The following is a 25703-nucleotide window of genomic DNA, read 5'->3' on the forward strand; positions in this document are numbered from 1 at the left end:
AAAAAATTTGAGCATGTATTAATATATTCCTCATCAAGCCTTTCCTCATAACACAATATTTACTTTTTGTATTTCACAGCAACTATATAAATCTGATTATGAAGACATTAAAACTAGATGCTTCTTTCCTCAAACACTTACGCCTGAATACGAAGCTGGGAAGAAACTTCATCAATGCAACGATGTGAGTAGTCGCTGATTATAAAACTGTTCTTTGCAATAAAATGGATCCAGGTTCTTTTTGGATTTCTTATATGTATATGGACAATTATTATTTTTGTTTTGATCCTTTGGTTTTCAGAAAGTTTACCGGCAACATCCAGACACAGTGAAATTTACACAAGTGGTGGATTCACCAGTTCAAGTTCAAGCCGCCATCAACGCCAAACAGCTAAGTGACGTATGTACCTTTTTTGGACCACTTCCTCTTGGTGCTAATGTAGGAAAGTCTAGAATTTAAACTGGTACAGTAAAGCTAACAAACACGCACTGAACATTTAGGTGATACCTGCATATAATAGTAACATTAATGTGACTATTTTGTTTTCTCGGTGTCCATTTATGGCCTGGAATTCTTGCAATCACCAGCTTGTGTCAATCCAATTCTCCTAGATATGCAGATCACCTTTAAATTTGCTCAATCATCTATGAAGCCCAGCTGTCTTTCTATGGGCGCCATGGAAACTGGAGAGCCATTTCTCTGTAGTATAAATAGAAACAAGCATTCAGTTGGCCCAGAATAAACCCTGTGATCAGACAGGGGTTGGGGAGGTGGAGAAAGCAACTGTCACCATCTCTGAGCCCTGATAGCACACTACTGCCCTCCAGTGACAGAAAGTCAAATAACAGCTTATCAGAAAATATACCCTGAGCAGTACTGACACAATAATATTACCATTTTGTTCTTCTGCAGTTAAACTACAAGGCAAAGTACGAGGAAATAAAAATGAAGAACAGTCTACCCCCAGACTACCCCTTCTTCATTCAGTCCAGAGTTAACGCTTTTAACCTCAGTGATGTAAGTAACTGCGATATTTGCATATCTCTAAAATTTAACTCGTATCAGCTTTGATTTCTCATACTGTCGATTTCAATTTCCTGAATGGCACACTTTCTTCTTGCAGAACTGCTATAAGTATGATTGGGAGAAAACCAAAGCGAAAAAGTTTGAGATCAAAGGGGATACCATCTCAATCCTTGCTGCCCGTGCTCACACAAACGCCATCAGTGATGTAAGTATCCTACTTCAACAACTGCTTCAACAGATAAATTACCTGCAGTACCTGTTATGTATTCTAATCCATGATAAATTCTGTTCATTACTAGGTTAAATATAAAAAGGAGTATGAGAAGAACAAGGGAAAGATGGTTGGAGCCCTCAGTATTAACGACGATCCGAAGATGCTGCACTCTGTCCATCTGGCCAAAATCCAGAGTGATGTAAGTTATTAGTTGATGTCATATTTTTAATAAATATTAATTTATGGGGGTTAAAAAGAAGGGCAACTGAGTAATCTCTTGTTTATATCTTCACAGCGTGAATACAAAAAAGACTATGAAAAAGTAAAGACCAAGTATCATACACCACTGGATATGTTGTCAGTCACCTTGGCTAAGAAATCCCAGGCAATTTCCAGCATGGCTGGTTACAGGAGCATCAGCACCAACTATTTCCTTCCACCTGACAGCGTCCTGCTGGATCTGGCCAAGAAAGCCAACGTTATCCAGAGTGATGTAAGTCCAAACAGACTTTAGAGACTCCAACTGCTCAGTTTTGCTAAAGTTCTGCTTTTTTCATCATAATATGACAACATGTCCTGATGTGCTATTGTGGGCTTAAATATTCATCAACATTTGTTTTGGTTTTGTGTGTTTCTCTGCACCAAAGAATGAGTATAAGGCTGACTACAACAGCTACACCAAAGGTACTCCATGGGTCCCATATGGCTCATTGGAAGTGGAAAAGGCTAAGAAAGCTGCAGAGATCCTCAATGAGGTATGTGTGCAACATGGCTTCTTTACATCTGCTCTCATGGTAATAACAAAATGCATATTTCAGAGCTGATAGGTCATTAAAATAATAATATTTATTTACTCTTTTCCTTCAGAAAAAATACAGAACACACCCAGACAAGATCCCATTCACATCTATCGACGACCACCCCATCATGATGCAGGCCAAAGTCAACCAGCTTCAGAGGAGCGATGTGAGTCAAGTGTCACTGTTCATACTGGAGAACGAATTCCTTCTGCATTTTTCCAAGATCCCTTTTAGGAAGATTCTTGTTTGCTCTTACTTTCTTTTAATTTCTGCTCTGTTACATTTATTCTTTTATAGCTGTTCTACAAGCGAGGTCTAGAGGAGATCCATCAGAAGTACTCTCTGCCCCCGGATGTCCCAGAGTTCCTTCAGGCCAAGTGCAATGCCTACAACATCAGCAAGGTGACGAATGCACATAAAAAAAGCAAAATAAATAAAATATTTTTTCAACTCACTTTTAAAACTTATATAACTGTATATCGCCACAGTATGTGTGTGCATCTGTTCATGTTTGCGTAAAGCTATAATGGATACATGCCTTAAACATTGTTTATATGTTTTATGTGATTTCAGAATTACTACAAGTTTGCTTGGCAGGAGCTGATTGCTAAGGGTTATGACCTGAAGCCTGATGCCATCCCTATTGTTGCTGCCAAAGCTGCCAGACATGCTGCCAGTGATGTAAGTTTTCTGAAAGACCAAATTTTCTGCACTTTTTAAATAATTGTTACATATAAAAAACTAGAGAAGCTCCATGTGCTTTAACTCCTAGGTCCAGTACAAAAAGGCTTATGAGAAGGCGAGAGGCCACCATGTTGGCTTCCGCAGCCTCCAGGACGATCCTCTGCTGGTTCACTACATGGAGGTGGCCAGAATGCAGAGTGACAAGAACTACAAGAAGGACTACCACAAGGCCAAGCTGAAGTATCACACCCCAGTGGACATGCTCAGTGTGGTTCAGGCTAAACATGCTTCAGCAGTGCAGACCTACATTGGCTACAAGCAGCACCACCATAAATACTTTCTTCTCCCTGATGCTATGGGTCTGCAACTTGCTCGCACCATGAACTACAATTCCAGCGATGTATGTTATTAACAATGCTTGTGACTTAATGGCAATATAAACCGTATGGACTCTCTAAAAATGGTATTTGGTCTGACAATAGTTTCTTGTTTTCTGGGTTTTTTTCTATTTCTCAGCACAACTACAAGATGGATTATGAGACCTCGGTCAAGGGTATTGGCTGGGTTCCAATTGGTTCTCTGGAGGTTGAAAAAGCCAAAACGGCAGCAGCAGCTCTGAATGAGAAAAAGTACAGACAGCACCCTCAAACCATCAAGTTCACCAGTGCTACTGACTCCATGAGCATGGAGCTGGCTAAGACCAATGCTAAGATCATGAATGTGGTGAGAAGGACAAAACAAAATAATGACTTATGCTACATATCTAAAATTTAGTCCTTTTCAGAGAAGAAATAAATTCTTGCCTTCACTGTAATTACACAGAAAGAGTACAAAGCCAGCGGAGAGAAGTTCATGCACACTTACAATCTCCCTCCTGATGCCCCCCAATTTCTGCAAGCCAGATACAATGCTGCCAACATCAGCCAGGTTAGCTGCAGATTGATTTAAGCACATATGAAACATACAAAGAAATTTAATTGTGAATGTTTTTGTAACAATATCGCTGCTTATCTTTTTGTTTAGAATTATTACACTTATTCTCACCGCCAAGATCTGCTCAAAGGACATCACATGAAAGAGGATTCCATTCCCATCGTAGCAGCCAAAACTTCAAGAAACATTGCCAGCAATGTAAGCTGGAATTATGCTTTTCATAATAATTTTTAAATGTTAATGCATTTAATAATATTACTTATATTGCATTTTATTTAATACAGTACAAGTATAAGCTGGCCTATGAGAAAGAAAAGGGCCACCACGTTGGCTTCCGCAGCCTCCAGGATGATCCTCTGCTGGTTCACTATATGCAAGTGGCAAAGATGCAGAGTGACAAGAACTACAAGAAGGACTACCACAAGGCCAAGCTGAAGTATCACACCCCAGTGGATATGCTCAGTGTGGCTCATGCCAAGCAGGCTTCTGCTGTTCAGACAATGGCTGGATACAAGAAGATCCCCCACAGCTTCTTGCTTCTTCCTGACAACATGCACCTGCGGCTGTGTCGCAACATGATGGAGATTCAGAGTGACGTGTGTATTCTTTTCATCTTATTATCTTTATATATTGGTCTCATCCTGGAACAACATATATAGCATTACATATATGTATATATTTGATTATGACCTTTGATTAATTTAGATTTTCTCTAAATACCCACAGAATGTCTACAAGTCAGATTACAACAGCTACTCTAAAGGTATAGGATGGGTCCCTATTGGTTCTCTGGATGTTGAAAAAGCCAAAACCGCTAAAGCTGCACTGGATGAAAGAAATTACCGCCAGCACCCCAGTAATTTCAAATATACAAGCAAGACCGATGCCATGAACATGACTCTGGCTATGGCCAACACTAAACAGATGGACATCGTAAGAATCCCTTTTCTTAACAGAAGATACTTATGTAGAGATTCTTTAAACATTCACTGTTGTTTCTTTTTTCTGACTAGACTACATACAAAGCTTCTGGAGAGAAGTTCATGCACACCTACCATCTGCCATCTGACTGCCCCGAGTTTCTCCAGGCTAAGTTTAATGCCCAGACTATTAGCGAGGTTAGAGCACAAATTATTTAACTGAATATGCAAGTTGAAGCAATAGCAATTTCCTGAGGTTCAAGGTGTATATGAGCATAGTTGTGCAAAAAGTTGTTGTAACACTTTGCTGTTTATTTGCAGAGTCATTACAGGCACAAGTGGGTGGAAGACATTGCCAAGGGATATGACATGAAGCCTGATGCTATTCCCATCCTGCATGCCAAGCACGGCAGGCATATTGCCAGCAATGTATGTAATAAATGCATGTAATAAATTTAACTAAATTTAACTGTAAAAAAGAAAGAATCAACACATCACTTTTTCTTTTTTTTTTTCTTTAGGTCCAGTACAAAAAGGCTTATGAGAAGGCGAGAGGTCACCATGTTGGCTTCCGCAGCCTCCAGGACGATCCTCTGCTGGTTCACTACATGGAGGTGGCCAGAATGCAGAGTGACAAGAACTACAAGAAGGACTACCACAAGGCCAAGCTGAAGTATCATACCCCAGTGGACATGCTCAGTGTGGCTCATGCCAAGCAGGCTTCTGCTGTTCAGACAATGGCTGGATACAAGAAGATCCCTCACAGCTACTTGCTTCTCCCTGACAACATGCACCTGCGGCTGTGTCGAACCATGAACCTCCAGTCAAGTGATGTAAGTAGCAAAGATAGTCATATGTATGCCATTTTAAAAAAATAATAAAAACCAGATTTGAACTACAAAAGATCATTTATCTTTACTTTGGAACTAATTTGCGTCATGACTTTTTTTTCCAGAATGATTACAAATCTGACTGGAATAGCTTTGTCAAAGGCACTGGATGGGTCCCTATTGGCTCGCTTGCTGTTGAAACTGCCAAGGTTGGCGGTCAGATTCAGAGTGAAAATAAGTACCGCACTCATCCATCAAATTTCAAGTTTAGCAAACTGATGGACTCCATGGACTTGGCTTTGGCTAGTGCCAACAACCAGATCATGAACAAGGTGCAGTATTTTCAGATGTGTTGTATAGGGTCTCAAAATAGAGATAGTCTTGTTTGTGATAAAAATTGTGATTGACCCCTTTCACTGATTTCTTGACCTACAGAAAGCATACACCACAGCCTGGGAGAAGGACAAAGTGACCACCCATGTCATGCCAGACGCTCCTGAGATTCTGCTGGCGAAGGCTAATGCTCTGAACATGAGCAATGTAAGGCATTACAAATTATATTTATTATTATTTATTCAATTATTTATATGATTTAACATCTATATCTTATCTAACCATTATGCTGTAAGCCATGGCTATATAATATATGTATGATCCTTAACTGTAGCGTGACCTTTCTGTCATTGTATATGTTTTCACAGAAACTTTACAAAGCTGGTGTTGTGGAGATGGCTAATAAAGGCTACAACCTCAAAGCAGATGCTATCCCCATTCTGGCTGCCAAGGCTGGCACCACCATTGCCAGCAACGTAAGTAGACAATAAAGCAAATCTAGCAAGTTAAGGAGTTTATTTCCTACAGCCCATTACAGATGCTGACCAAGTGCACATTTATTGTTACAGTACAAGTACAAATTGGCTTATGAGAAGGCGAGAGGCCACCATGTTGGCTTCCGCAGCCTCCAGGATGATCCTCTGCTGGTTCACTACATGCAAGTGGCAAAGATGCAGAGTGACAAGAACTACAAGAAGGACTACCACAAGGCCAAGCTGAAGTATCACTCCCCAGTGGACATGCTCAGTGTGGTCCATGCCAAGCAGGCTTCTGCTGCTCAGACTATGGCTGGATACAGACACATTCAGCACACTAATGCTCTCCTGCCTGATGCCATAAACCTGGAACTTGCTCGTAACATGCAGTTTATTGCCAGTGATGTATGTATAACAATTTGAATAGATAACAATTTTACACAGTTACTGCCCTTATTGTGCATAGCTGTGAAAAAACAATTGTGTATTCCCCTCAGAACCAGTACAAGAGTGAGTATGAGCACTGCATCAAAGGAATAGGATGGGTCCCTATTGGATCACTTTCAGTTGAGACTGCTAAAGTTGGCGGTCAAATTCTTAGTGAAAAGAAATACCGCACTCATCCATCCAACCTCAAGTACAGCAAGCTGATGGACTCCATGGACTTGACTCTGGCTACTGCCAACAATCAGATCATGAACAAGGTGAAATCTTTTAACTTTAATTGGAGAACAAAGCCACACAATATTGTCAAAAACATTGTTCAGAACTGACACTAATATTTGATTTTTCTAATGATTTTTTCTTGCAGAAAGCATACACTGCTGCATGGGAAAAGGACAAACTGACTGTTCATATTATGCCAGATGCTCCTGAGATTCTCCTTGCAAAGGCTAATGCCCTCAATATGAGCAATGTAAGGGGAATCCGTCAAATTAATAAACCTGCTGAGTCTTGTTATTTATTAGGCTGTTAATAATGCAAATCACTTACCTTAGTCATATGTAATTTCAGAAACTTTACAAAGCTGGTGTTGTGGAGATGGCTAATAAAGGCTACAACCTCAAAGCAGATGCTATCCCCATTCTGGCTGCCAAGGCTGGCACCACCATTGCCAGCAACGTAAGTAGAAAATAAAGTAAATGTAGCAAGTCAAGGGGTTTATTTCCTACAGCCCATCACACATGCTGACCAAGTGTGTATTTATTATTACAGTACAAGTACAAATTGGCTTATGAGAAGGCGAGAGGCCACCATGTTGGCTTCCGCAGCCTCCAGGACGATCCTCTGCTGGTTCACTACATGGAGTTGGCAAAGATGCAGAGTGACAAGAACTACAAGAAGGACTACCACAAGGCCAAGCTGAAGTATCACTCCCCAGTGGACATGCTCAGTGTGGTCCATGCCAAGCAGGCTTCTGCTGCTCAGACTATGGCTGGATACAGACACATTCAGCACACTAATGCTCTCCTGCCTGATGCCATGAACCTGGAACTTGCTCGTAACATGCAGTTTATTGCCAGTGATGTATGTGTAAAAGTTTGAACAGATAACAATTTTACACAATTGCTACCACTGTGAAATAAACATTTGTGTATTCCCCGCAGAACCAGTACAAGAGTGAGTATGAGCACTACATCAAAGGAATAGGATGGGTCCCTATTGGATCGCTGGATGTTGAGAAAGTAAAATCAGCAGGGAAGGCCCTCAATGAGAAACTGTACCGTCAGCCTCCTACCAACTTCAAATTCACCAAAGATATGCACTCTATGGACTTGACACTGGCCACTACCAACAACCAGATTATGGATAAGGTACAGAAGAGAATCTGTCATGAACAGTGTTGGGGAGTAACCGAATACATGTACCGCCGTTACGTATTTAAAATACAAAATATGAGTAACTGTATTCTGTTACAGTTACCGTTTAAAAAGGTGGTATTCAGAATACAGTTACTTTGTTGAAATGAATGGATTACACGGCAGTCTTTTCCTGTTTCATAAGACTATGAACTCTATATTTCTGGTAATTCCACGCTGGTGGAAACCCAAACAAAACACGCATTAAGAGCCTCTAATGCCCGTGTCTCAATCTCGCGGCACATGTTACCATTTACTACGGTTCAGAGCCGCGGACCTGTTTTATATATGCGCGGAACAGTTTTCTATACAAGATCGCTGCAATAAGTGCAGCCTTACCTAATGTCCACCTACTGTTACTCATTTTATATCAAGATTTAAAAATCTAGTTGGTATTGGTATGGCAAGTAACCTTCAGTAATAGTAACACAGCAATAGTTCATTCATGTAGTTGTAAAAAGCATGATAATATATTAAGTAATCCAAAGTAATCAGAATACTTTACTCTCATTGAGTAACGTAACGGAATACATTACAAAATACATTTTGGGGCATGTAATCTGTAATCTGTAGTTACATTTTAAAAGTAACCTTCCCAACACTGGTCATGAATATAACTGAAAAGTACTTTCTCTTTACTTTATGTGAAGCCGATAATTACATTTTGCTTCTTTAGCAATCCTACATCAAAGCCTGGGAAAAAGACAAGACTTCAGTCCATGTCACGCCTGATGCAATGGACATTGTTCTGGCACGGGAAAACAGGAAGAACTACAGTGAGGTATCGTATAATATGCAGTTTCCTGTCTGTAATGATATGGATGACAGTTAGGGAAACAATTACACTAATACTATTAGCATGTCCATTTGAAGGTAGACATGGTTTCCTTGTTGACATTATTTCTTGCTATAGAAACTGTACAAGTTGGATCATGAACTATCCAAGAAGAAGGGCCATAATCTTCGTAGCGATGCCATTGCCGTCCAAGCTGCTAAAGCTTCCACTACAATTGCTAGTGATGTAAGTGTCAGTTTATATTCTCTTTGCTGTATTGCTTTATGTGAACATTTATTCTAATATGCTGTTTGGTGACTAAACGTCACACTATTGCTTTTTTAGTACAAGTACAAGACAGGATACCGTAAGCAAGTGGGTCACCACATCGGTGCTCGCAGCATCCAGGATGACCCTCTGCTCATGCTGGCTCTGAACTCAGCCAAGATTGCCAGTGATGCTCTGTACAAGAAGGACTTCAACAAGTCCAAGACCAAGTTCCACCTGCCAGTGGACATGATGGCCTTTGAACTGGCCAAGAAGAACCAGATTCAAGTCAACCATTTCAACTACATCACCCGACTGCACAACTGGACATGCCTGCCAGACTCCAATGATGTGGTCCAGGCCAGACATGCGTATAACATACAAAGTGATGTGAGTATATTTTAATAATTTATATTATGAAAATATTATTATATTGCAGGACTCGTGTTTTTTTTTACTATATATCGTTTTTGTTGTCCACCAGATTCAATCATTGCAAATCATTCTTGGTTTTTGTTTTTTCTTCCAGGCTGTGTACAAGGAGGATCTGAAGATGCTGCAGGGTATTGGTTGGGTGCCAGTAGGTTCATTAGATGTTGAGAAGGTGAAGAAAGCTGGTGAGATCCTGAGTGAGAGAAAGTATCGTCAGCAACCGAGCAACTACAAGTTTAAAATATCCATTGAAGACATGCCCATAGTACTGGCTAAGGCCAATGCTCAGGTTATGAATAAGGTATGAAATCCCATTTAAAACCTCCATCAGCCATACTGGATGTTGTATGTAAATTAAGTTATTGTAAAATTCACACAGAGGTCACAATGTAAGTACTTTTTGTCTTTTTTTTTTTTTCATTTTTGTTACTGCAGAAAGCATACATTGAAGCCTGGGAGAACGAGAAGACAAAGATCCATCTCATGCCCGATGCTATGGATGTCCTTCTGGCTAAAGCAAACAATGTTAACTACAGTGTGGTATGTAGGCATTTGTGGTGTAGAAAGACTCACATCACTTATGAATTTTAAATGTATATAACTTCCATCTGTTGGATCATTGTGTTTCCTTACAGAAAAAGTACAAGCAGGCATATGAAGACTCCAAGAAGAAGGGCTATGATCTGCGCAATGATGCCATTTCCGTCATTGCGGCGAGAGCTTCCAGGGACATTGCCAGTGATGTGTGTCTTTAATCTGAATTATTTACATAAAAAAATATACTAATTGTATCATAATAATAGTGCAAATATATTAGTTTTGATATTGATTTATAGGGCTTATTAATGCATACATGAATTTTTTTAAATAATAAAACCCATTGTACAGCATGTATAAAACTGTTTAAAGGCAGTGATGATATAATTTTATTTTTCATCCAGTACAAGTACAAGACAGGATACCGTAAACAGGTCGGTCACCACATCGGTGCTCGCAGCATCCAGGACGACCCTCTGCTCATGCTGGCTCTGAACTCAGCCAAGATTGCCAGTGATGCTCTGTACAAGAAGGACTTCAACAAGTCCAAGACCAGGTTCCACCTGCCAGTGGACATGCTCAATCTGGAACTGGCCAAGAAATGCCAGATCCAAGTCAACGACTTCAACTACAGAACTCACCTGCACCAGTGGACGTGCCTGCCAGACTCCAATGATGTGGTCCAGGCCAGACATGCATATGACCTGCAGAGTGATGTGTGTATATATTTATAATTTATATATATATACAGTTTCTATATTCTATATTTCTACATATAGTTTTTTGTATATCTGCCAACTTTTGCCACAACACTTTCTTTCTTTTTTTCTAGGCTGTGTACAAGGAGGATCTGAAGATTTTGCAGGGTATTGGTTGGGTGCCAATAGGTTCATTAGATGTTGAGAAGGTGAAGAAAGCTGGTGAGATCCTGAGTGAGACAAAGTATCGTCAGCACCCGAGCAAATATGGTTTTAAAATATCCACTGAAGACATGCCCATAGTACTGGCTAAGGCCAATGCTCAGGTTATGAACAAGGTAAAAATTCAATAACACTCAAAATGCAGCAAAGTATAACTAATACAGAATGACTCTGGTGAAGTACTAATGCTGACATGGTAAAGAAATGATTCTGTGCACAGCTTCATGGTTGATAGTGTTTACATTTTTCCATGATTACAGAAAGCATACATTGAAGCCTGGGAGAACGTGAAGACAAAGATCCATGTCATGCCCGATGCTATGGATGTCCTTCTGGCTAAAGCAAACAATGTTAACTACAGTGTGGTATGTAGGAAATTAAAACGTTTTACTGTTTAAGCAATTTAAACATTTGTTTTGAATAATTAATTCAGATCATTGAATTTATTGCATTAATATCTTGATAAGATGTCAAGGCAGGTATTTAAGTATTCATGATTCTGAACACTATTATTTTTTGTTTTTATTACATGTTTAAAATCTGTTTTTTGTGATCATGAACAGAAAAAGTACAAGCAGGCATATGAAGATTCCAAGAAGAAGGGCTACGATATGCGAAATGACGCCATATCCATCATTGCAGCCAGAGCTTCCAGGGACATTGCCAGTGATGTAAGCTCACTGGATCTGAACAATGATAAACTTTTATATTTAAATATCAGACCCCGCTAACTCCAATCATTATTTTCACAGTACAAGTACAAGACAGGATACCGTAAACAGGTCGGTCACCACATCGGTGCTCGCAGCATCCAGGACGACCCTCTGCTCATGCTGGCTCTGAACTCAGCCAAGATTGCCAGTGATGCTCTGTACAAGAAGGACTTCAACAAGTCCAAGACCAGGTTCCACCTGCCAGTGGACATGCTCAATCTGGAACTGGCCAAGAAATGCCAGATCCAAGTCAACGACTTCAACTACAGAACTCACCTGCACCAGTGGACGTGCCTGCCAGACTCCAATGATGTGGTCCAGGCCAGACATGCATATGACCTGCAGAGTGATGTGAGTCTTTGAATTTCAGTGGTGTAAAATAATCATGTTAATTAATAAATATATTTTCCAGTTTTAGAATATTTTTAATCATAATAAATCCTTTTTTCCTCAAGGCTGTGTACAAGGAGGATCTGAAGATTTTGCAGGGTATTGGTTGGGTGCCAGTAGGTTCATTAGATGTTGAGAAGGTGAAGAAAGCTGGTGAGATCCTGAGTGAGAGAAAGTATCGTCAGCACCCGAGCAACTACAAGTTTAAAATATCCACTGAAGACATGCCCATAGTACTGGCTAAGGCCAATGCTCAGGTTATGAACAAGGTATGAAATCCCATTTGAAATCTACGTCAGCCATACTGGATGTTGTATTTAAATTAAGTTATTATAAAATGTATATATACATTTACAAGTAGTAATGTAAACAGTTGCTCATTATCTGTTTTTGTTACTGCAGAAAGCATACATTGAAGCCTGGGAGAACGAGAAGACAAAGATCCATCTCATGCCCGATGCTATGGATGTCCTTCTGGCCAAAGCAAACAACGTTAACTACAGTGTGGTATGTAGGCATTTGTGGTGTAGAAAGACTCACATCACTTATGAATTTTAAATGTATATAACTTCCATCTGTTGGATCATTGTGTTTCCTTACAGAAAAAGTACAAGCAGGCATATGAAGACTCCAAGAAGAAGGGCTATGATCTGCGCAATGATGCCATTTCCGTCATTGCGGCGAGAGCTTCCAGGGACATTGCCAGTGATGTGTGTCTTTAATCTGAATTATTTACATAAGAATAAATAATAGTGCGATATAGGTATAATAGATTTGATACGGCACTGTAAAGGGCTTGGTAATATGTAAATGTATAAGAAAATAATAATCAATAAAATTCATCATACACAATGTATAAAACTGTTCAAAGACATTGATGATAATATTTTATTTTTCATCCAGTACAAGTACAAGACAGGATACCGTAAGCAGGTCGGTCACCACATCGGTGCTCGCAGCATCCAGGACGACCCCCTCGTCATGCTGGCTCTGAACTCAGCCAAGATTGCCAGCGATGCTCTGTACAAGAAGGACTTCAACAAGTCCAAGACCAAGTTCCACCTGCCAGTGGACATGCTCAATCTGGAACTGGCCAAGAAATGCCAGATCCAAGTCAACGACTTCAACTACAGAACTCACCTGCACCAGTGGACGTGCCTGCCAGACTCCAATGATGTGGTCCAGGCCAGACATGCATATGACCTGCAGAGTGATGTAATAGTTGTTTTCATGATTCTTTTTATTGCTTTTTAATTCTGTGTTTGTGCTACTAAAAGTATATCACAAGGCTGTTCTGCCGTGTATGTCAGGCTGTCTACAAAGCTGACCTGAAGTGGCTCCAGGGCCTGGGTTGGGTCCCCATTGGCTCGCTTGATGTGGAGAAAGCTAAGAAGGCTGAAGAAGTTTTGAGTGAAAGGAAGTACCGCCAGCATCCCAGCAAAGTTCCATTTACCAGCCCAGTAGATGCCATGAATCTTGTGCTGGCAAAGAATAACGCCCTAACCATGAACAAGGTAGAATTCTTCATTAAAGACTTTCAAAGCCATTTCTATCTGGTTATCACTTTTGTCAGAATCATTAATTAACGCTGCATTATTTGTGTTTTTTCCAGCGCCTCTACACTGAAGCATGGGAGAAGGACAAGACCACGCTGCACATTAAACCTGACACTCCTGAGATCGTCCTCTCACAACAAAATGCAATAACCATGAGCAAAGTTAGTATCATTTCAGAGCATGATTTATTATGTCAACAAGAATACTTTCAAAATATTTTCAATATTTATAATAATTTCAAAAAAATGGAAAATACCTGTTAGGAGTTAAGTGTACTCATTAAGACATTAAGCTTCATTCAGAATGCTTTGGCTTGAGTTACTAGCACACTGATATTCTTACAGTAGACTTGGCGAATATGATCCCTTAAGCAAACCTTATCACTTTATAATTAGGTGCCAAAACTAGAACATTGAAAGTTAAAGTAAAGGTTGAAGTTTAGTTAAAAAAATGTGCATATGTCTTATTTTGCAGAAACTATACAGACAAGGATATGAAGAAACTATCAAGAAAGGCTATTTCCTCCCTGTGGATGCAATCTCTGTAAAGGCTGCTAAGGCCTCCAGGGAAATCATCAGTGACGTAAGTGGTCATACTGTACCAAGTGTCTGTTTACTGACACTTTAACATAATTTAAGCATCGTTCTACTTGTAACATAAATTTTTTTTCGGCTAATTTTATCCAGTACAAGTACAAGACAGGATACCGTAAGCAAGTTGGTCACCACATCGGCGCTCGCAGCATCCAGGACGACCCCCTTGTCATGCTGGCTCTGAACTCAGCCAAGATTGCCAGTGATGCTCTGTACAAGAAGGACTTCAACAAGTCCAAGACCAAGTTCCACCTGCCAGTGGACATGCTCAATCTGGAACTGGCCAAGAAATGCCAGATCCAAGTCAACGACTTCAACTACAGAACTCACCTGCACAACTGGACGTGCCTGCCAGACTCCAATGATGTGGTTCAGGCCAGAAAGGCCTACGATCTCCAGAGTGACGTAAGTCCTTTTGCGGGATACTCAGTGAACCATGCTGCTGATTTTGTCACTATTCTTGTGTTCTGATGTTCGAATTCATGTATACTTTTCTAGGCTGTATACAAAGCTGACTTGGATGAGGTTGTTGGTGTTGGATGGATCCCCATTGGATCACTGGACGTGCTGAAGGCCAAGAACGCTGCAAAAATCCTCAGCGACCACCTCTATAAGCAGAGACCTGACACACTGAAATATAAGACAGACATGACCTCCATGCCTTTAGTCTTAGCCAAAACAAATGCTGATATCATGAACAAGGTAAAGTGTATTATGTTTGTAATTCCATTGATTTGCCTTCTGTTAAGTCCTCTTGTTTGCACTTTGTTTCATTCTGTCTTTTGTGTTTCCCACCACAGAAAACCTACGTTGCTGCTTGGGATGCTGAAAAGATTAAGGTCCATGTGCCCCCTGACACCCCTGAGCTGTTGCTTGCCAAAGCTAATGCTTACAACATCAGCCAGGTACTTTTTGTCTGCACAAATGATTAGGACAATAAAATCCAAGTAGATAAAATTGATTTTTTTAGGGTTTTTTTTTCTTCATGTGCAGATAAAAATATTCTCCTATGTCTCAATTTGTATTTTTGCATTTGAAATGATTCAATGATTATTATCAAATATAAATATGTGATTCTTGAAAAGTTTATAAAAAAAAAACAAGAGTGGCATATTGAAGGGAATAGTAGTTTGTCCTCTGTGTACTTGCTAACATATGACTTGCTAAAATTAGCTTGAGAATTCCCAGATTAAATGTAACTATTTATTTTCTCTTTCCTTCAGAAAATATACAAGGAAGCCGTTGAGGATATTTTCAGAAAGGGCTATGACCTCAAGCCCGATGCTGTCTCTGTCGTTGCTGCCAAACATGGAAGAGAAATCATCAGCGATGTAGGTGACATTGTTTTTCCTTCTCTGTTATTGACTTTATTTGCTTAAATTTATTGTCTTAACTTTGATTTCCTTCCTGCTCGCCACACAGTATAAGTACAAGACGGGATACCGTAAACAGGTCGGTCACCACATTGGGGCTCTCAGTGTCCAGGACGACCCTCTAATCGTGTTGGCTTTGAATTCGGGCAAGATCGCCAGTGATGCTCTGTACAAGAAGGACTTCAACAAGTCCAAGACCAAGTTCCACCTGCCAGTGGACATGCTCAATCTGGAACTGGCCAAGAAATGCCAGATCCAAGTCAACGACTTCAACTACAGAACTCACCTGCACAACTGGACGTGCCTGCCAGACTCCAATGATGTGGTTCAGGCCAGAAAGGCTTATGACCTGCAGAGTGATGTGAGCACTTATCACTTTTTGCTGAATATTAGCTCCAGTCTCTGTCTTCTGTGGCTTATCTGTAGCTGTGACCTGTGGTTCTTCTTCTCCTTCGGCTTGCAGGCTGTGTATAAGGCTGACATGGAATGGATCAAGGGAATGGGATGGGTGCCAATTGGTTCAATTGATGTGGAGAAAGCCAAGAAAGCGGCAGAGATTCTGAGTGAGAGAAAGTATCGTCAGCATCCCAGCAACTTCAAGTTCACTGCTAATACAGCTGACATGCCATATGCCCTTGCTCAGGCCAATGCCCAGGTTATGGACAAGGTACAGATAGCACATCTTATCCATTATTGTTCTGTGGGAGCCAGGTCTTTAAAAGTAGTGCATCAAAAGTATATGAGGTTCTTTTTGTGTCACACCAATGACACTAACTTTTTATTTTGTAGGGCTTTGAGTCATTTTATGTATACTGAGTATATTAATCTGCTTTTTACAGAAAGCCTACATTGCTGCCTGGGAGAATGATAAGACCAACATTCATGTAATGCCTGACACCCCAGAGATCATCTTGGCCCAGCAGAATAAACTCAACACCAGTCTGGTAATACAGTCTCTTCTTGCATAGGTTTTACAACATGTTAGCATGGTACAAATGATTATGTTTTCATAGGTACTGCTCTTTGTATTACAGTGTATAGAACATGAGACCCTAAAAGCATTATTCTTTTATCTCCAGAAATTTTATCGTGAAGGCTATATGGAAATGATCAACAAAGGCTACTACCTTCCCAAGGATGCAATCTCTGTTATATCAGCCAAGGCTTCCAGAAACATCATCAGTGATGTAAGTTTATGTTTCCCACTTGCTCCAGTTTGTCTTTTTGTTGCTTCACCACAGTAAATGTAGGGTTATTTTTGAATTTATTTTGAAACTGATGCATTATTTCTATCCATATTTCCAGTACAAATACAAGGCTGGTTTCCGCAAGCAGTGTGGCCATCACATCGGTGCTCTCAGTGTGAAAGATGATCCACTAATTATGCTGGCCGCTAATGCAGGGAAGATTGCCAGCGACAATGTCTATAAGAAAGACTTTAACAAGACCAAGACCAAGTTCCACCTCCCAGTAGATATGCTCAATCTGGAACTGGCCAAGAAATGCCAGATCCAAGTCAACGACTTCAACTACAGAACTCACCTGCACCAGTGGACGTGCCTGCCAGACTCCAATGATGTTGTGCAGGCTAGAAAAGTCTATGATTTGCAGAGTGATGTAAGTACATGCTATTGTTGTAGAAAGCACTTTTTGGATTTTAATCGATTGTTCAATTATTTTCAGAACATTTAAGCCTCTATCTGTCTCTAACTGATTAAATAGACCTTTTTACATCCATTTTGAGTCATCCCACAGTTTGTCAAATTCAAACCATACATGAACAAATTCTGTATTTAATTAGGTTCAAACTGATTTTTGTGTTTGTAGGCTGTGTACAAAGCTGATCTGGAGTGGCTCAGGGGATGCGGCTGGTCACCTCAGGACTGTATAGATGTCGTCAAAGTGAAGCATGCCCAGACTGTCCTCAATGAAAGGCTCTACCGCCAACACCCAAGTACGGTCAAGTTCACCAGTGTCGTTGACCTCCCAGCTATTGTCTTGTCCAAGCAAAATGCTGAAAACCTCAGTGATGTGAGTAACATCTTTCTGTAGTTTCTTGGATTTTTTTTTTTAAATTGTGAAACCCAAATATTTGATAAAAATATCTATTCAAGTGGATAAGATGAAGCAGTTAATGGTTTTTTTTTTTTTTTTTTATCTCTGACAGAGGAAATATAGGGAAGTCTGGGATAAAGACAAGCTCACCATTCATGTGCCACCCGACACCCCCACCTTTGAACTCGCCAAGGCCAACGCTGTTAATATCAGCAATGTACGTTTGTGTTTACTTTACCAGTGTTTACTTTTTAACTTGTCTGTGCAGACGCACAATTTTTGTTGATTTATTTGTTGATTTTTTTAAAACTTTATTTCTTGTTCTGTGCAGAAATTGTACACAAAGGCATGGGATGACCAGAAAGCAGGAGCCTACCATATCAAGGAGGATGCTATCTCTGTGCTAAAGGCTAAAGCTTCCAGAGATATTATCAGTGATGTAAGTTAAAAAAACAAAACAAAATTAACATTAAGAAATGATCTACTTGCTGACTACGTCTAGTCCTACTTGCATTAACCTTTAATTTCTGCTCCCTTTAGTACAAGTACAAGACGGGATACCGAAAACAGGTCGGTCACCACATTGGGGCTCTCAGTGTCCAGGACGACCCTCTAATCGTGCTGGCTCTGAACTCAGGCAAGATCGCCAGTGATGCTCTGTACAAGAAGGACTTCAACAAGTCCAAGACCAAGTTCCACCTGCCAGTGGACATGCTCAATCTGGAACTGGCCAAGAAATGCCAGATCCAAGTCAACGACTTCAACTACAGAACTCACCTGCACCAGTGGACGTGCCTGCCAGACTCCAATGATGTGGTTCAGGCCAGAAAGGCCTACGATCTCCAGAGTGATGTAAGTTTATAGTTGCACATGTGGGTAGTATTCTACCAATCAATAGTGTCAGTGTAGTCAGAAAGTAGAGAACAGATCATAAACATTTATTAAATGTAAATCCTTTTACTCGTTTTACTCATTCGGCAGCCAAATACACTTTTTATTGTTTTTACAGTGGATAAAATACATTACAGTTTTTCCTCTAATACTATTGTTTTCACTCTTCAGTCCAGTTCATCCAGTAACAATGTTTCAACTTTTGTCCTATAGTGTACAGTTGCATAAATTATCTGCCTGCTTTCTTTTCTCAGGCTGTTTACAAAGCTGATATGGAGTGGATACGTGGATGTGGATGGATGCCACATGAGTCCGTAGAGGTGTTGAAGGTGAAGCATGCGCAGAAGATCCTGGCTGATGTAAGTTTGTACCTCACTAAGACTTAAAAACAAATAAAAAGTATGTGTATGCACACTGAATAGTTTCTTCCATTTCTTTCTTGTATAGAGAGGCTATCGGATCAAGTTGGATACACAGCAATTCATGGTTCCAGCTGACAGAATTGACTTAGTCCGTGCCAGGAATGCTGCTGAAGTCCTGAATGAGGTGGGGATGATTGCCTGTCATCAAAATGCTGCTTGGTTTTGACTTTTTGTTCTTAATGTGAACCGTGTGGCAAAATAGTGCTAGTGGCAAATTCCAGGTAGCTGAATTTTGATCTCCCACGTTGCTCAGGCTAAATATCGTGAGGCCTGGCACCAGGACAAGACCAAGTACTCATTGGTGGACACACCATCTCTTGCCACAGCCAGAGAAGTGGCGAAGAATGTTCACCCGGTAAGACTGATGGCATATATGATGCATTTTCTGCATATTTTAACTCAGCAAATTTCAGCCTTGTGCAGTTCCTGCTTTATTATTAGCAAAATAAGTGATACATTATCTTTTGTAGAAACTGTACACCAAAGAATGGGATAAGGTCAAAGCTACAGGATACTTCATGCCTCCAGATGCTGTACCAATCAAGCAGTGCATCCAGACAACTAAAGTGCAAAGCAAAGTAAGTAGTAGGATAAAATTTAATCAGGTTTGATTTAACTGACAACTTAATAATGTGGTAAAAATAAGTTCTTTCTTTTTTTTTTTGCCTGTCTTGTAGCATAAATACCTGGAGGGATACCGTAAGCAGGTCGGTCACCACATTGGTGCTCTCAGCGTCCAAGACGACCCTCTGCTCATGCTGGCTCTGAACTCAGCCAAGATCGCCAGCGATGCTCTGTACAAGAAGGACTTCAACAAGTCCAAGACCAAGTTCCACCTGCCAGTGGACATGCTGCAGTTTGAACTGGCTAAGAAATGCCAGATCCAAGTCAACGACGACAACTACAGAACTCGCCTGCACCAGTGGACGTGCATGCCAGACTCCAACGATGTTATCCAGGCTCGCAAAGCCTATGATCTGCAAAGCGATGTAAAGCACATTTGTAACTATTAATCATATTGACATAATAATCTGACAGAAACGTCTGTCTTGACTTCCTAACATGCATCTTGCTTTCGATCTCTAGCACGTCTATAAGTCAGATCTGGAATGGCTCCGAGGCTGTGGCTGGGTAGCAGCTGACTCTGTTGAACATGTGAAGGTCAAGAAGGCCCAGGAGATTCTCAATGATGTATGTTTACTGCATTACATGACATTCAGCCTCTTTTTCAGTTGGTTTTTTTAATCACATGTTGTGTCATTGTGTCTTGCCTCACTGCTCTGTTTTATTTACAGAGACTTTACAAGAAGACTGCCCAAGAAGGTTTTGGAAGATTCACCCTGGTTGTGGACCGGCCAGAGATAGTTTTGGCAAAGATTAATGCTGCCAACCTGAGTGATGTATGCAAAATCTAATATTTAAAATGACTCTCGATCGGAAAACCGGTGAGCAATGATCTGAAAAAAAGTTATTTTTTCTCTAATAGTTGAAGTACAAAGAGACTTTCAATGCAGAAAAGGGTCATTATATTGGCTCAGATGATACTCCTCAACTGGCCCATAGCAGGGAGGTGGCTAAGATCATCAGTGAGGTAACGTAAAAATAATAATCAAATCCTTTCTAGATTTCTAATTTATTTATTGTAAGTTCTGTGTTATATACATGTATTGTGCCAGGCTTTTCTTAAACTTTGCACATACCTTTTGTGGTTTTAGAAACTCTACAAATCAAACTGGGACGAGTCGAAGGCTTCAAGCTACCAGCTGAACCATGAATACATCCCACTGGTCATCTCCAAGAAGAGCAGGGACATTGCTAGTGATGTGAGTGTCTTATATTTCTTTAGAACTGTGATAAAATTAAATCTAATAACATGATATATTTTATTCTTGCACTACTGCAATTTTTATCATTCTAAACACCATTAGGTCAAGTACAAGGATACCCACGAAAAGGCCAAAGGTCACTACATGGCTGGAACCCTGGTGGACTTCCCTGAAGTGATGCGCTGTGGAGACCAGGAAAAGAACAAGGCACTGGTGAGATACTACAAAATATAGTACAGTATAAAAAACTACACCACTACACAATGCACTGAGAAATAAGAAACCATTAGTAACAACAGGCACTCAAAGAGGCAGCTCACTCTCTGGACAGTATTTACTGTTAAGGAAACAATGTTGTGTTTTGTATCTAATAATTTGGTTTTCTTTGTTGTTTTTAAATATACTATGAGAACTTTGTAGTGCAGTAAAATACAAATAAAGGGAGCATGACAGATGTTGATGTTTTGACTGTATAAACATTATGTAGGAACAATATGAAGTTATTATATAATACTATGCTACTCATAGTACTATATAATACATATTATATCATTAAAAGATATAACACATTTTGGGGCCCACCTGCAAGAAAGGCAGATGTGAAATGTAAAAGTGAGGTCAGAGCTCAAATGTGACGTGATAACTGGATACAAATTTTAATGTAATATTCAGAATCCAGATACAACAGTATAATTTCCTAAATGTTGACAATACAAACAAAGGCAGCAGAATTTTTATGCAAAGTTTTAAAATAAAAGAGCTTCTACAAAAATACATGAAAACTTGATGATTTTTAAGTTGTTTTTTCTCTTGTTATTTCAATTATATTTGCATGTCCGAAATAAAATTCTATCTATCTATCTATCTATCTATCTATCTATCTATCTATCTATCTATCTATCTATCTATCTATCTGTCTGTCTGTCTGTCTGTCTGTCTGTCTGTCTGTCTGTCTGTCTGTCTGTCTGTCTGTCTGTCTGTCTGTCTGTCTGTCTGTCAGTCAGTCAGTCAGTCAGTCAGTCAGTCACAAGTTGTGCTATATGTCTGAAACATAACCTCCTCAGCAGAGGTAATAAAACACATTAGACAGAAGGATAGCAGCAAGACTGAAAGGGAAGGTTTCCAAGACAGCAGTGAGGCCTGCTGTGATGTAGGATTTGGAGAATGGTGACGCTGATGGATAGATGGAAAAAAAATGAGTATATTAGAAGAACAGCTCTAGTCGAGTAGTTTGGTGTCGAATTAGAGAGGCAAGGCTGAGATGGTTTGGCTACGTGCCGATAAGGGACAGTACATATGATGGAGCTGCCGAGCAGGAGGAAAAGAGGAAGACCTCAGAGGAGGTTCATGTTGTAGTGAGGGAGGACATGCAGTAAGTCGGTGTGACAGAGGAGGATACTGGGGACAAGGTAAGATGGAGTCAGATGATCCGCTGTGACGATACCTAAAGGGAGTAGCTGAAAGAAAAACATGGTGATTAATAAAATATGTTAGATGCCACTATATGTGTATTACAAGTATATAGAATCAATAAGTCTCAATGTATTAATTTTATTTTTGAGATCATAGACTGCATATAAGAATAGAGAAGGGGGCGGTTGTGTAAATTGGTAATTAATTATTATTGTTTCTAACTCATCCTAAGGTCAATAGATATGTATTCTGACCGTTTATTTGTTTATCAAAGTGTTTTAGTTACCCTTGTGGATTGAACTTATTTTTTAATACGTGTAAACTTTATTTCAAATTAATCTCTTTTGCATCGCTAATCAGTAAGTTTCTATCGTGTGTGTCTAAACAGAGGGTCTACCAGAAGGACTACAATCAAACCAAAACCAAAATCCACATCCCATCCGACATCATCGCTAACCAGGTAGCTAAGCGGTGCCAGGACATGCTGAGTGATGTTCTTTACCGCACCTACCTGCACCAGTGGACTTGCCACCCTGAACAGGAGGACGCCATCCGTGCCCGCAAGACCAACGAAATCCTCAGTGATGTAGGTCCTTCTTCTGTGCACGTCTGCCGCCTGGTTGTGCCTGATTGTTGTGCGAGATCCCGTACAAACTTGTATTACATGAAGTATTACATGAAGCATTATCTAGACATTATACAAAATCTTTTATCTTTGTATTTATATAAACGCCAGAAATGTTATTACACGTCCCACATTAATAGATGTTTCTATCTGCAAGCAAATATATAATGTTGTCTGGGTTTATTGTCATTTGATAGGTGTTCTATAAGGATGACCTGAACTGGATGAAGGGTATTGGTTGCTACGTTTGGGACACACCAGAGATTCTTCGTGCCAAGAAGTCCTATGACCTGCAAAGTGATGTGAGTAAAAACATGTGATTCCTGAATTGTGTGTGTGTTTATGGGGATTTGGATTTTTTCTATTTGTGTTTGATAATGTACTTATATAATATGCTCCCGTATAGCTTAAATACAGAGAGAACGCCAAGAAGGAGTTCAACAATTACTCCATTGTGACAGACACCCCGTCTTATGTGACTGCTGTCCTGGGCCACACCTGGGCCAGTGAGGTGAGTGAGCTGCACTTTTAAAAACTACAAAATTAGTGTTTCAGTTTTGAACTCATACTGAGTGGATTAATGAAACATTCATCACTGACAGCTCAACTACAGAGAGGCTTATCAAAAGGAGAAGCACATCTACACCACGGTTCTGGATACCCACGATTACGTCAGATGCCAAAACTTCAAATACATTTTCAGCAACGTAAGTGGAGATCCAGTAAAAATGTCTGTCCTCCTGTCACTGATAAGAAGTGATAGATATCTGTAAATGACATGTTTATGGTGACGTTCTGGCTTTTTCTATCAACAGAAAAACTACACTTCTACCTGGGACAAAATCAAAGCGAAGAGTTACCAGATTCCACATGACGCAAACGCCTTGCAGCACGCTAAACAGCAGAAGATTATTCTCAGCAATGTACGTTTCAATTTTTATTTCATATTATTGTTATGATGATGTTCAATTTCTGATCTTTACAAGGCAATATGAATCCTCTCTCCCGTTCAGGTGAAGTACAAGGAGGACTACGAGAAGTTCAAATCTCTCTACAGCCTGCCCAAGTCACTGGAGGACGATCCTGGAACTGCTCGTTGCGTCAAAGCTGGAAAACTCGTCCTAGATGTAAGCTCCATTTGTTTTGCCCTTACACCTTCCACATATTGACATTTCTCTTGATGAGCAATAGAGCGGCTGTGTTGTTTGATTAGCTCTATATTACAAAAACATGCATCCCTGTGTAGATTTTATTGTGCATATGACAACTGAAAGAACCATCTGTTTTTCCATCATTGCAGCGTCTGTACAAGGAGAACTATGAGAAAACCAAGGCCAAGAACCACATCCCCCCAGACATGTTGGATATCCTGTCTGCCCGTAGTACCCAGAATGCCGTCAGCGAGATCAACTACCGCAAGTATCTGCACCAGTGGATTTGCATGCCTGACATGCAGGTGTACGTGCAGGCACGCAAAGTCAATGAACAGCTCAGCGACGTAAGTAGCAGTCCTCAGCTTTGATATTCTGTGCTTGTTATTGCTTATTTTGTCAGCTCTATCATTCTCTGTGCTATGATCCTATATGTTTACATTTTATATTTTTTCTTATTTTATTTGTTTTTGTTTTTCATTTTTGTGAGAATATTGAAAATCAGTTAAACCACACTGAGTTTTTTTCTATTCCTTTTTTGTTTATTTCTTAAAAAATATGAAAGGTCAGGATGTTTTGTTGCCTTATTGTATGTAAAAGAAATCAAATAGCTACATTCTTGAATCCTATGCACTGAAACTAATTTCAGCCACAACATTTTACCTCTCCCCAGATCTTCTACAAGGATGATCTGAACTGGCTCAAAGGTATTGGTTGCTATGCCTGGGACACGCCAGAGATCCTCCGTGTCAAGAACGCTGATAATCTTCAGAGTGAGGTTAGCCCAAGCAACACACTCATTCTCCATCCTCTTCATTGTTTTAAGTTTCTAACTTTAGTTCATCTCCTTTATAAGGATTTTGTCCTAACAAATGATTGCTATGCTTCATTTTTGATTCTAGAACAAGTACAGAGCCAAAGGCAAAGATGCTTTCAAAGAATATTCAGTGGTGACGGAGACTCCAGTGTACGAGACCGCCAAGCAGAACGCTCAGAACCTGAGTGACGTAAGGGATTTTATTGTCTTAGATTCATGCTAGCTCAGTAGTTTGTTAACACTCTCTTTGTACATTACAAACGAAAAGAAGTAAGATCGCAAATCTCATCTTTTTTTTCCATTTGTTTTCCCAGCTGCACTACCGCTATGATTACAACGCCAATATCAAGGGCACCAACACCGCTCCTGCTGTTACCATTGAAACAGAAAGAGCCCGTCTGGCCAACTACATCCAGAGTGATGTAAGATAACGTTCCTTCATATTCAGTGTGATTGTTTAACAATTATTATCATATATTGTATAGTATCAATATTTAAAATTTTTAACAACATCTCTCATCATGTGTGTTGACTTCTCTTAGAACTGGTACAAAGAAGCTAACAAGAGCTTCATGCCAACCGGTTATTCACTGCCTCATGACACCCCCCTCATCAAGCAGGTCAAGTTGAACACTGTTGTCTCCAGCAATGTAAGTCAAACACACGCTTGGGCAGATCAGAACTTTTTTATTTTTACGGTAATTTGACGTCTCTGAATGACACACTTTTGTTTTTATCCTTGCAGGTGAAATACAAGGAGGCCTATGAGATGGTGAAGGCTAAAGGCTACACTCTTCACCCAGAGGGTGTCAACTTTGTCACTGCAAGGAAGGCTAACAAGATCATCAATGAAGTAAGATGACACACAGCT

The 25703-nt window shown here is 40.1% G+C and overlaps 1 protein-coding gene across 1 annotated transcript in view; it reads left to right on the forward strand.

The window, feature by feature from the left end:
- The window catches only part of neb (nebulin), a 59407-nt gene that overhangs the window by 10600 nt on the left and 23104 nt on the right, over positions 1 to 25703 (forward strand). Inside the window, exons 16-96 of the mRNA XM_085249711.1 lie at positions 80 to 184; positions 302 to 400; positions 914 to 1018; positions 1125 to 1232; positions 1327 to 1440; positions 1537 to 1734; positions 1889 to 1996; positions 2109 to 2207; positions 2339 to 2443; positions 2615 to 2722; positions 2814 to 3125; positions 3242 to 3448; positions 3548 to 3652; positions 3749 to 3856; positions 3943 to 4254; positions 4385 to 4591; positions 4672 to 4776; positions 4900 to 5007; positions 5100 to 5411; positions 5534 to 5740; positions 5844 to 5948; positions 6110 to 6217; positions 6311 to 6622; positions 6715 to 6921; positions 7029 to 7133; positions 7232 to 7339; positions 7433 to 7744; positions 7825 to 8031; positions 8753 to 8857; positions 8990 to 9097; positions 9197 to 9508; positions 9648 to 9851; positions 9986 to 10090; positions 10186 to 10293; positions 10492 to 10803; positions 10920 to 11123; positions 11268 to 11372; positions 11571 to 11678; positions 11760 to 12071; positions 12176 to 12379; positions 12513 to 12617; positions 12713 to 12820; positions 13014 to 13325; positions 13421 to 13624; positions 13723 to 13827; positions 14141 to 14248; positions 14353 to 14664; positions 14758 to 14961; positions 15060 to 15164; positions 15483 to 15590; positions 15682 to 15993; positions 16096 to 16299; positions 16472 to 16576; positions 16712 to 16819; positions 16938 to 17249; positions 17460 to 17663; positions 17800 to 17904; positions 18019 to 18126; positions 18228 to 18539; positions 18833 to 18937; positions 19026 to 19124; positions 19254 to 19355; positions 19471 to 19578; positions 19678 to 19989; positions 20087 to 20191; positions 20296 to 20400; positions 20487 to 20591; positions 20716 to 20823; positions 20929 to 21039; positions 22628 to 22825; positions 23062 to 23166; positions 23271 to 23375; positions 23467 to 23571; positions 23680 to 23787; positions 23878 to 23991; positions 24165 to 24362; positions 24689 to 24793; positions 24918 to 25022; positions 25147 to 25254; positions 25375 to 25482; positions 25578 to 25685. Of these exons, the coding sequence (XP_085105837.1) occupies positions 80 to 184; positions 302 to 400; positions 914 to 1018; positions 1125 to 1232; positions 1327 to 1440; positions 1537 to 1734; positions 1889 to 1996; positions 2109 to 2207; positions 2339 to 2443; positions 2615 to 2722; positions 2814 to 3125; positions 3242 to 3448; positions 3548 to 3652; positions 3749 to 3856; positions 3943 to 4254; positions 4385 to 4591; positions 4672 to 4776; positions 4900 to 5007; positions 5100 to 5411; positions 5534 to 5740; positions 5844 to 5948; positions 6110 to 6217; positions 6311 to 6622; positions 6715 to 6921; positions 7029 to 7133; positions 7232 to 7339; positions 7433 to 7744; positions 7825 to 8031; positions 8753 to 8857; positions 8990 to 9097; positions 9197 to 9508; positions 9648 to 9851; positions 9986 to 10090; positions 10186 to 10293; positions 10492 to 10803; positions 10920 to 11123; positions 11268 to 11372; positions 11571 to 11678; positions 11760 to 12071; positions 12176 to 12379; positions 12513 to 12617; positions 12713 to 12820; positions 13014 to 13325; positions 13421 to 13624; positions 13723 to 13827; positions 14141 to 14248; positions 14353 to 14664; positions 14758 to 14961; positions 15060 to 15164; positions 15483 to 15590; positions 15682 to 15993; positions 16096 to 16299; positions 16472 to 16576; positions 16712 to 16819; positions 16938 to 17249; positions 17460 to 17663; positions 17800 to 17904; positions 18019 to 18126; positions 18228 to 18539; positions 18833 to 18937; positions 19026 to 19124; positions 19254 to 19355; positions 19471 to 19578; positions 19678 to 19989; positions 20087 to 20191; positions 20296 to 20400; positions 20487 to 20591; positions 20716 to 20823; positions 20929 to 21039; positions 22628 to 22825; positions 23062 to 23166; positions 23271 to 23375; positions 23467 to 23571; positions 23680 to 23787; positions 23878 to 23991; positions 24165 to 24362; positions 24689 to 24793; positions 24918 to 25022; positions 25147 to 25254; positions 25375 to 25482; positions 25578 to 25685 (12951 nt within the window). The remainder of the gene's footprint in view (positions 1 to 79; positions 185 to 301; positions 401 to 913; positions 1019 to 1124; positions 1233 to 1326; positions 1441 to 1536; positions 1735 to 1888; positions 1997 to 2108; positions 2208 to 2338; positions 2444 to 2614; positions 2723 to 2813; positions 3126 to 3241; positions 3449 to 3547; positions 3653 to 3748; positions 3857 to 3942; positions 4255 to 4384; positions 4592 to 4671; positions 4777 to 4899; positions 5008 to 5099; positions 5412 to 5533; positions 5741 to 5843; positions 5949 to 6109; positions 6218 to 6310; positions 6623 to 6714; positions 6922 to 7028; positions 7134 to 7231; positions 7340 to 7432; positions 7745 to 7824; positions 8032 to 8752; positions 8858 to 8989; positions 9098 to 9196; positions 9509 to 9647; positions 9852 to 9985; positions 10091 to 10185; positions 10294 to 10491; positions 10804 to 10919; positions 11124 to 11267; positions 11373 to 11570; positions 11679 to 11759; positions 12072 to 12175; positions 12380 to 12512; positions 12618 to 12712; positions 12821 to 13013; positions 13326 to 13420; positions 13625 to 13722; positions 13828 to 14140; positions 14249 to 14352; positions 14665 to 14757; positions 14962 to 15059; positions 15165 to 15482; positions 15591 to 15681; positions 15994 to 16095; positions 16300 to 16471; positions 16577 to 16711; positions 16820 to 16937; positions 17250 to 17459; positions 17664 to 17799; positions 17905 to 18018; positions 18127 to 18227; positions 18540 to 18832; positions 18938 to 19025; positions 19125 to 19253; positions 19356 to 19470; positions 19579 to 19677; positions 19990 to 20086; positions 20192 to 20295; positions 20401 to 20486; positions 20592 to 20715; positions 20824 to 20928; positions 21040 to 22627; positions 22826 to 23061; positions 23167 to 23270; positions 23376 to 23466; positions 23572 to 23679; positions 23788 to 23877; positions 23992 to 24164; positions 24363 to 24688; positions 24794 to 24917; positions 25023 to 25146; positions 25255 to 25374; positions 25483 to 25577; positions 25686 to 25703) is intronic.

This window comes from Mchenga conophoros, linkage group LG16 (assembly GCF_057382185.1).
Source record: "Mchenga conophoros isolate Kocher_MC1m ecotype Shallow Benthic linkage group LG16, M_conophoros_male_GT1.1, whole genome shotgun sequence".
NCBI lineage: Eukaryota > Metazoa > Chordata > Actinopteri > Cichliformes > Cichlidae > Mchenga > Mchenga conophoros.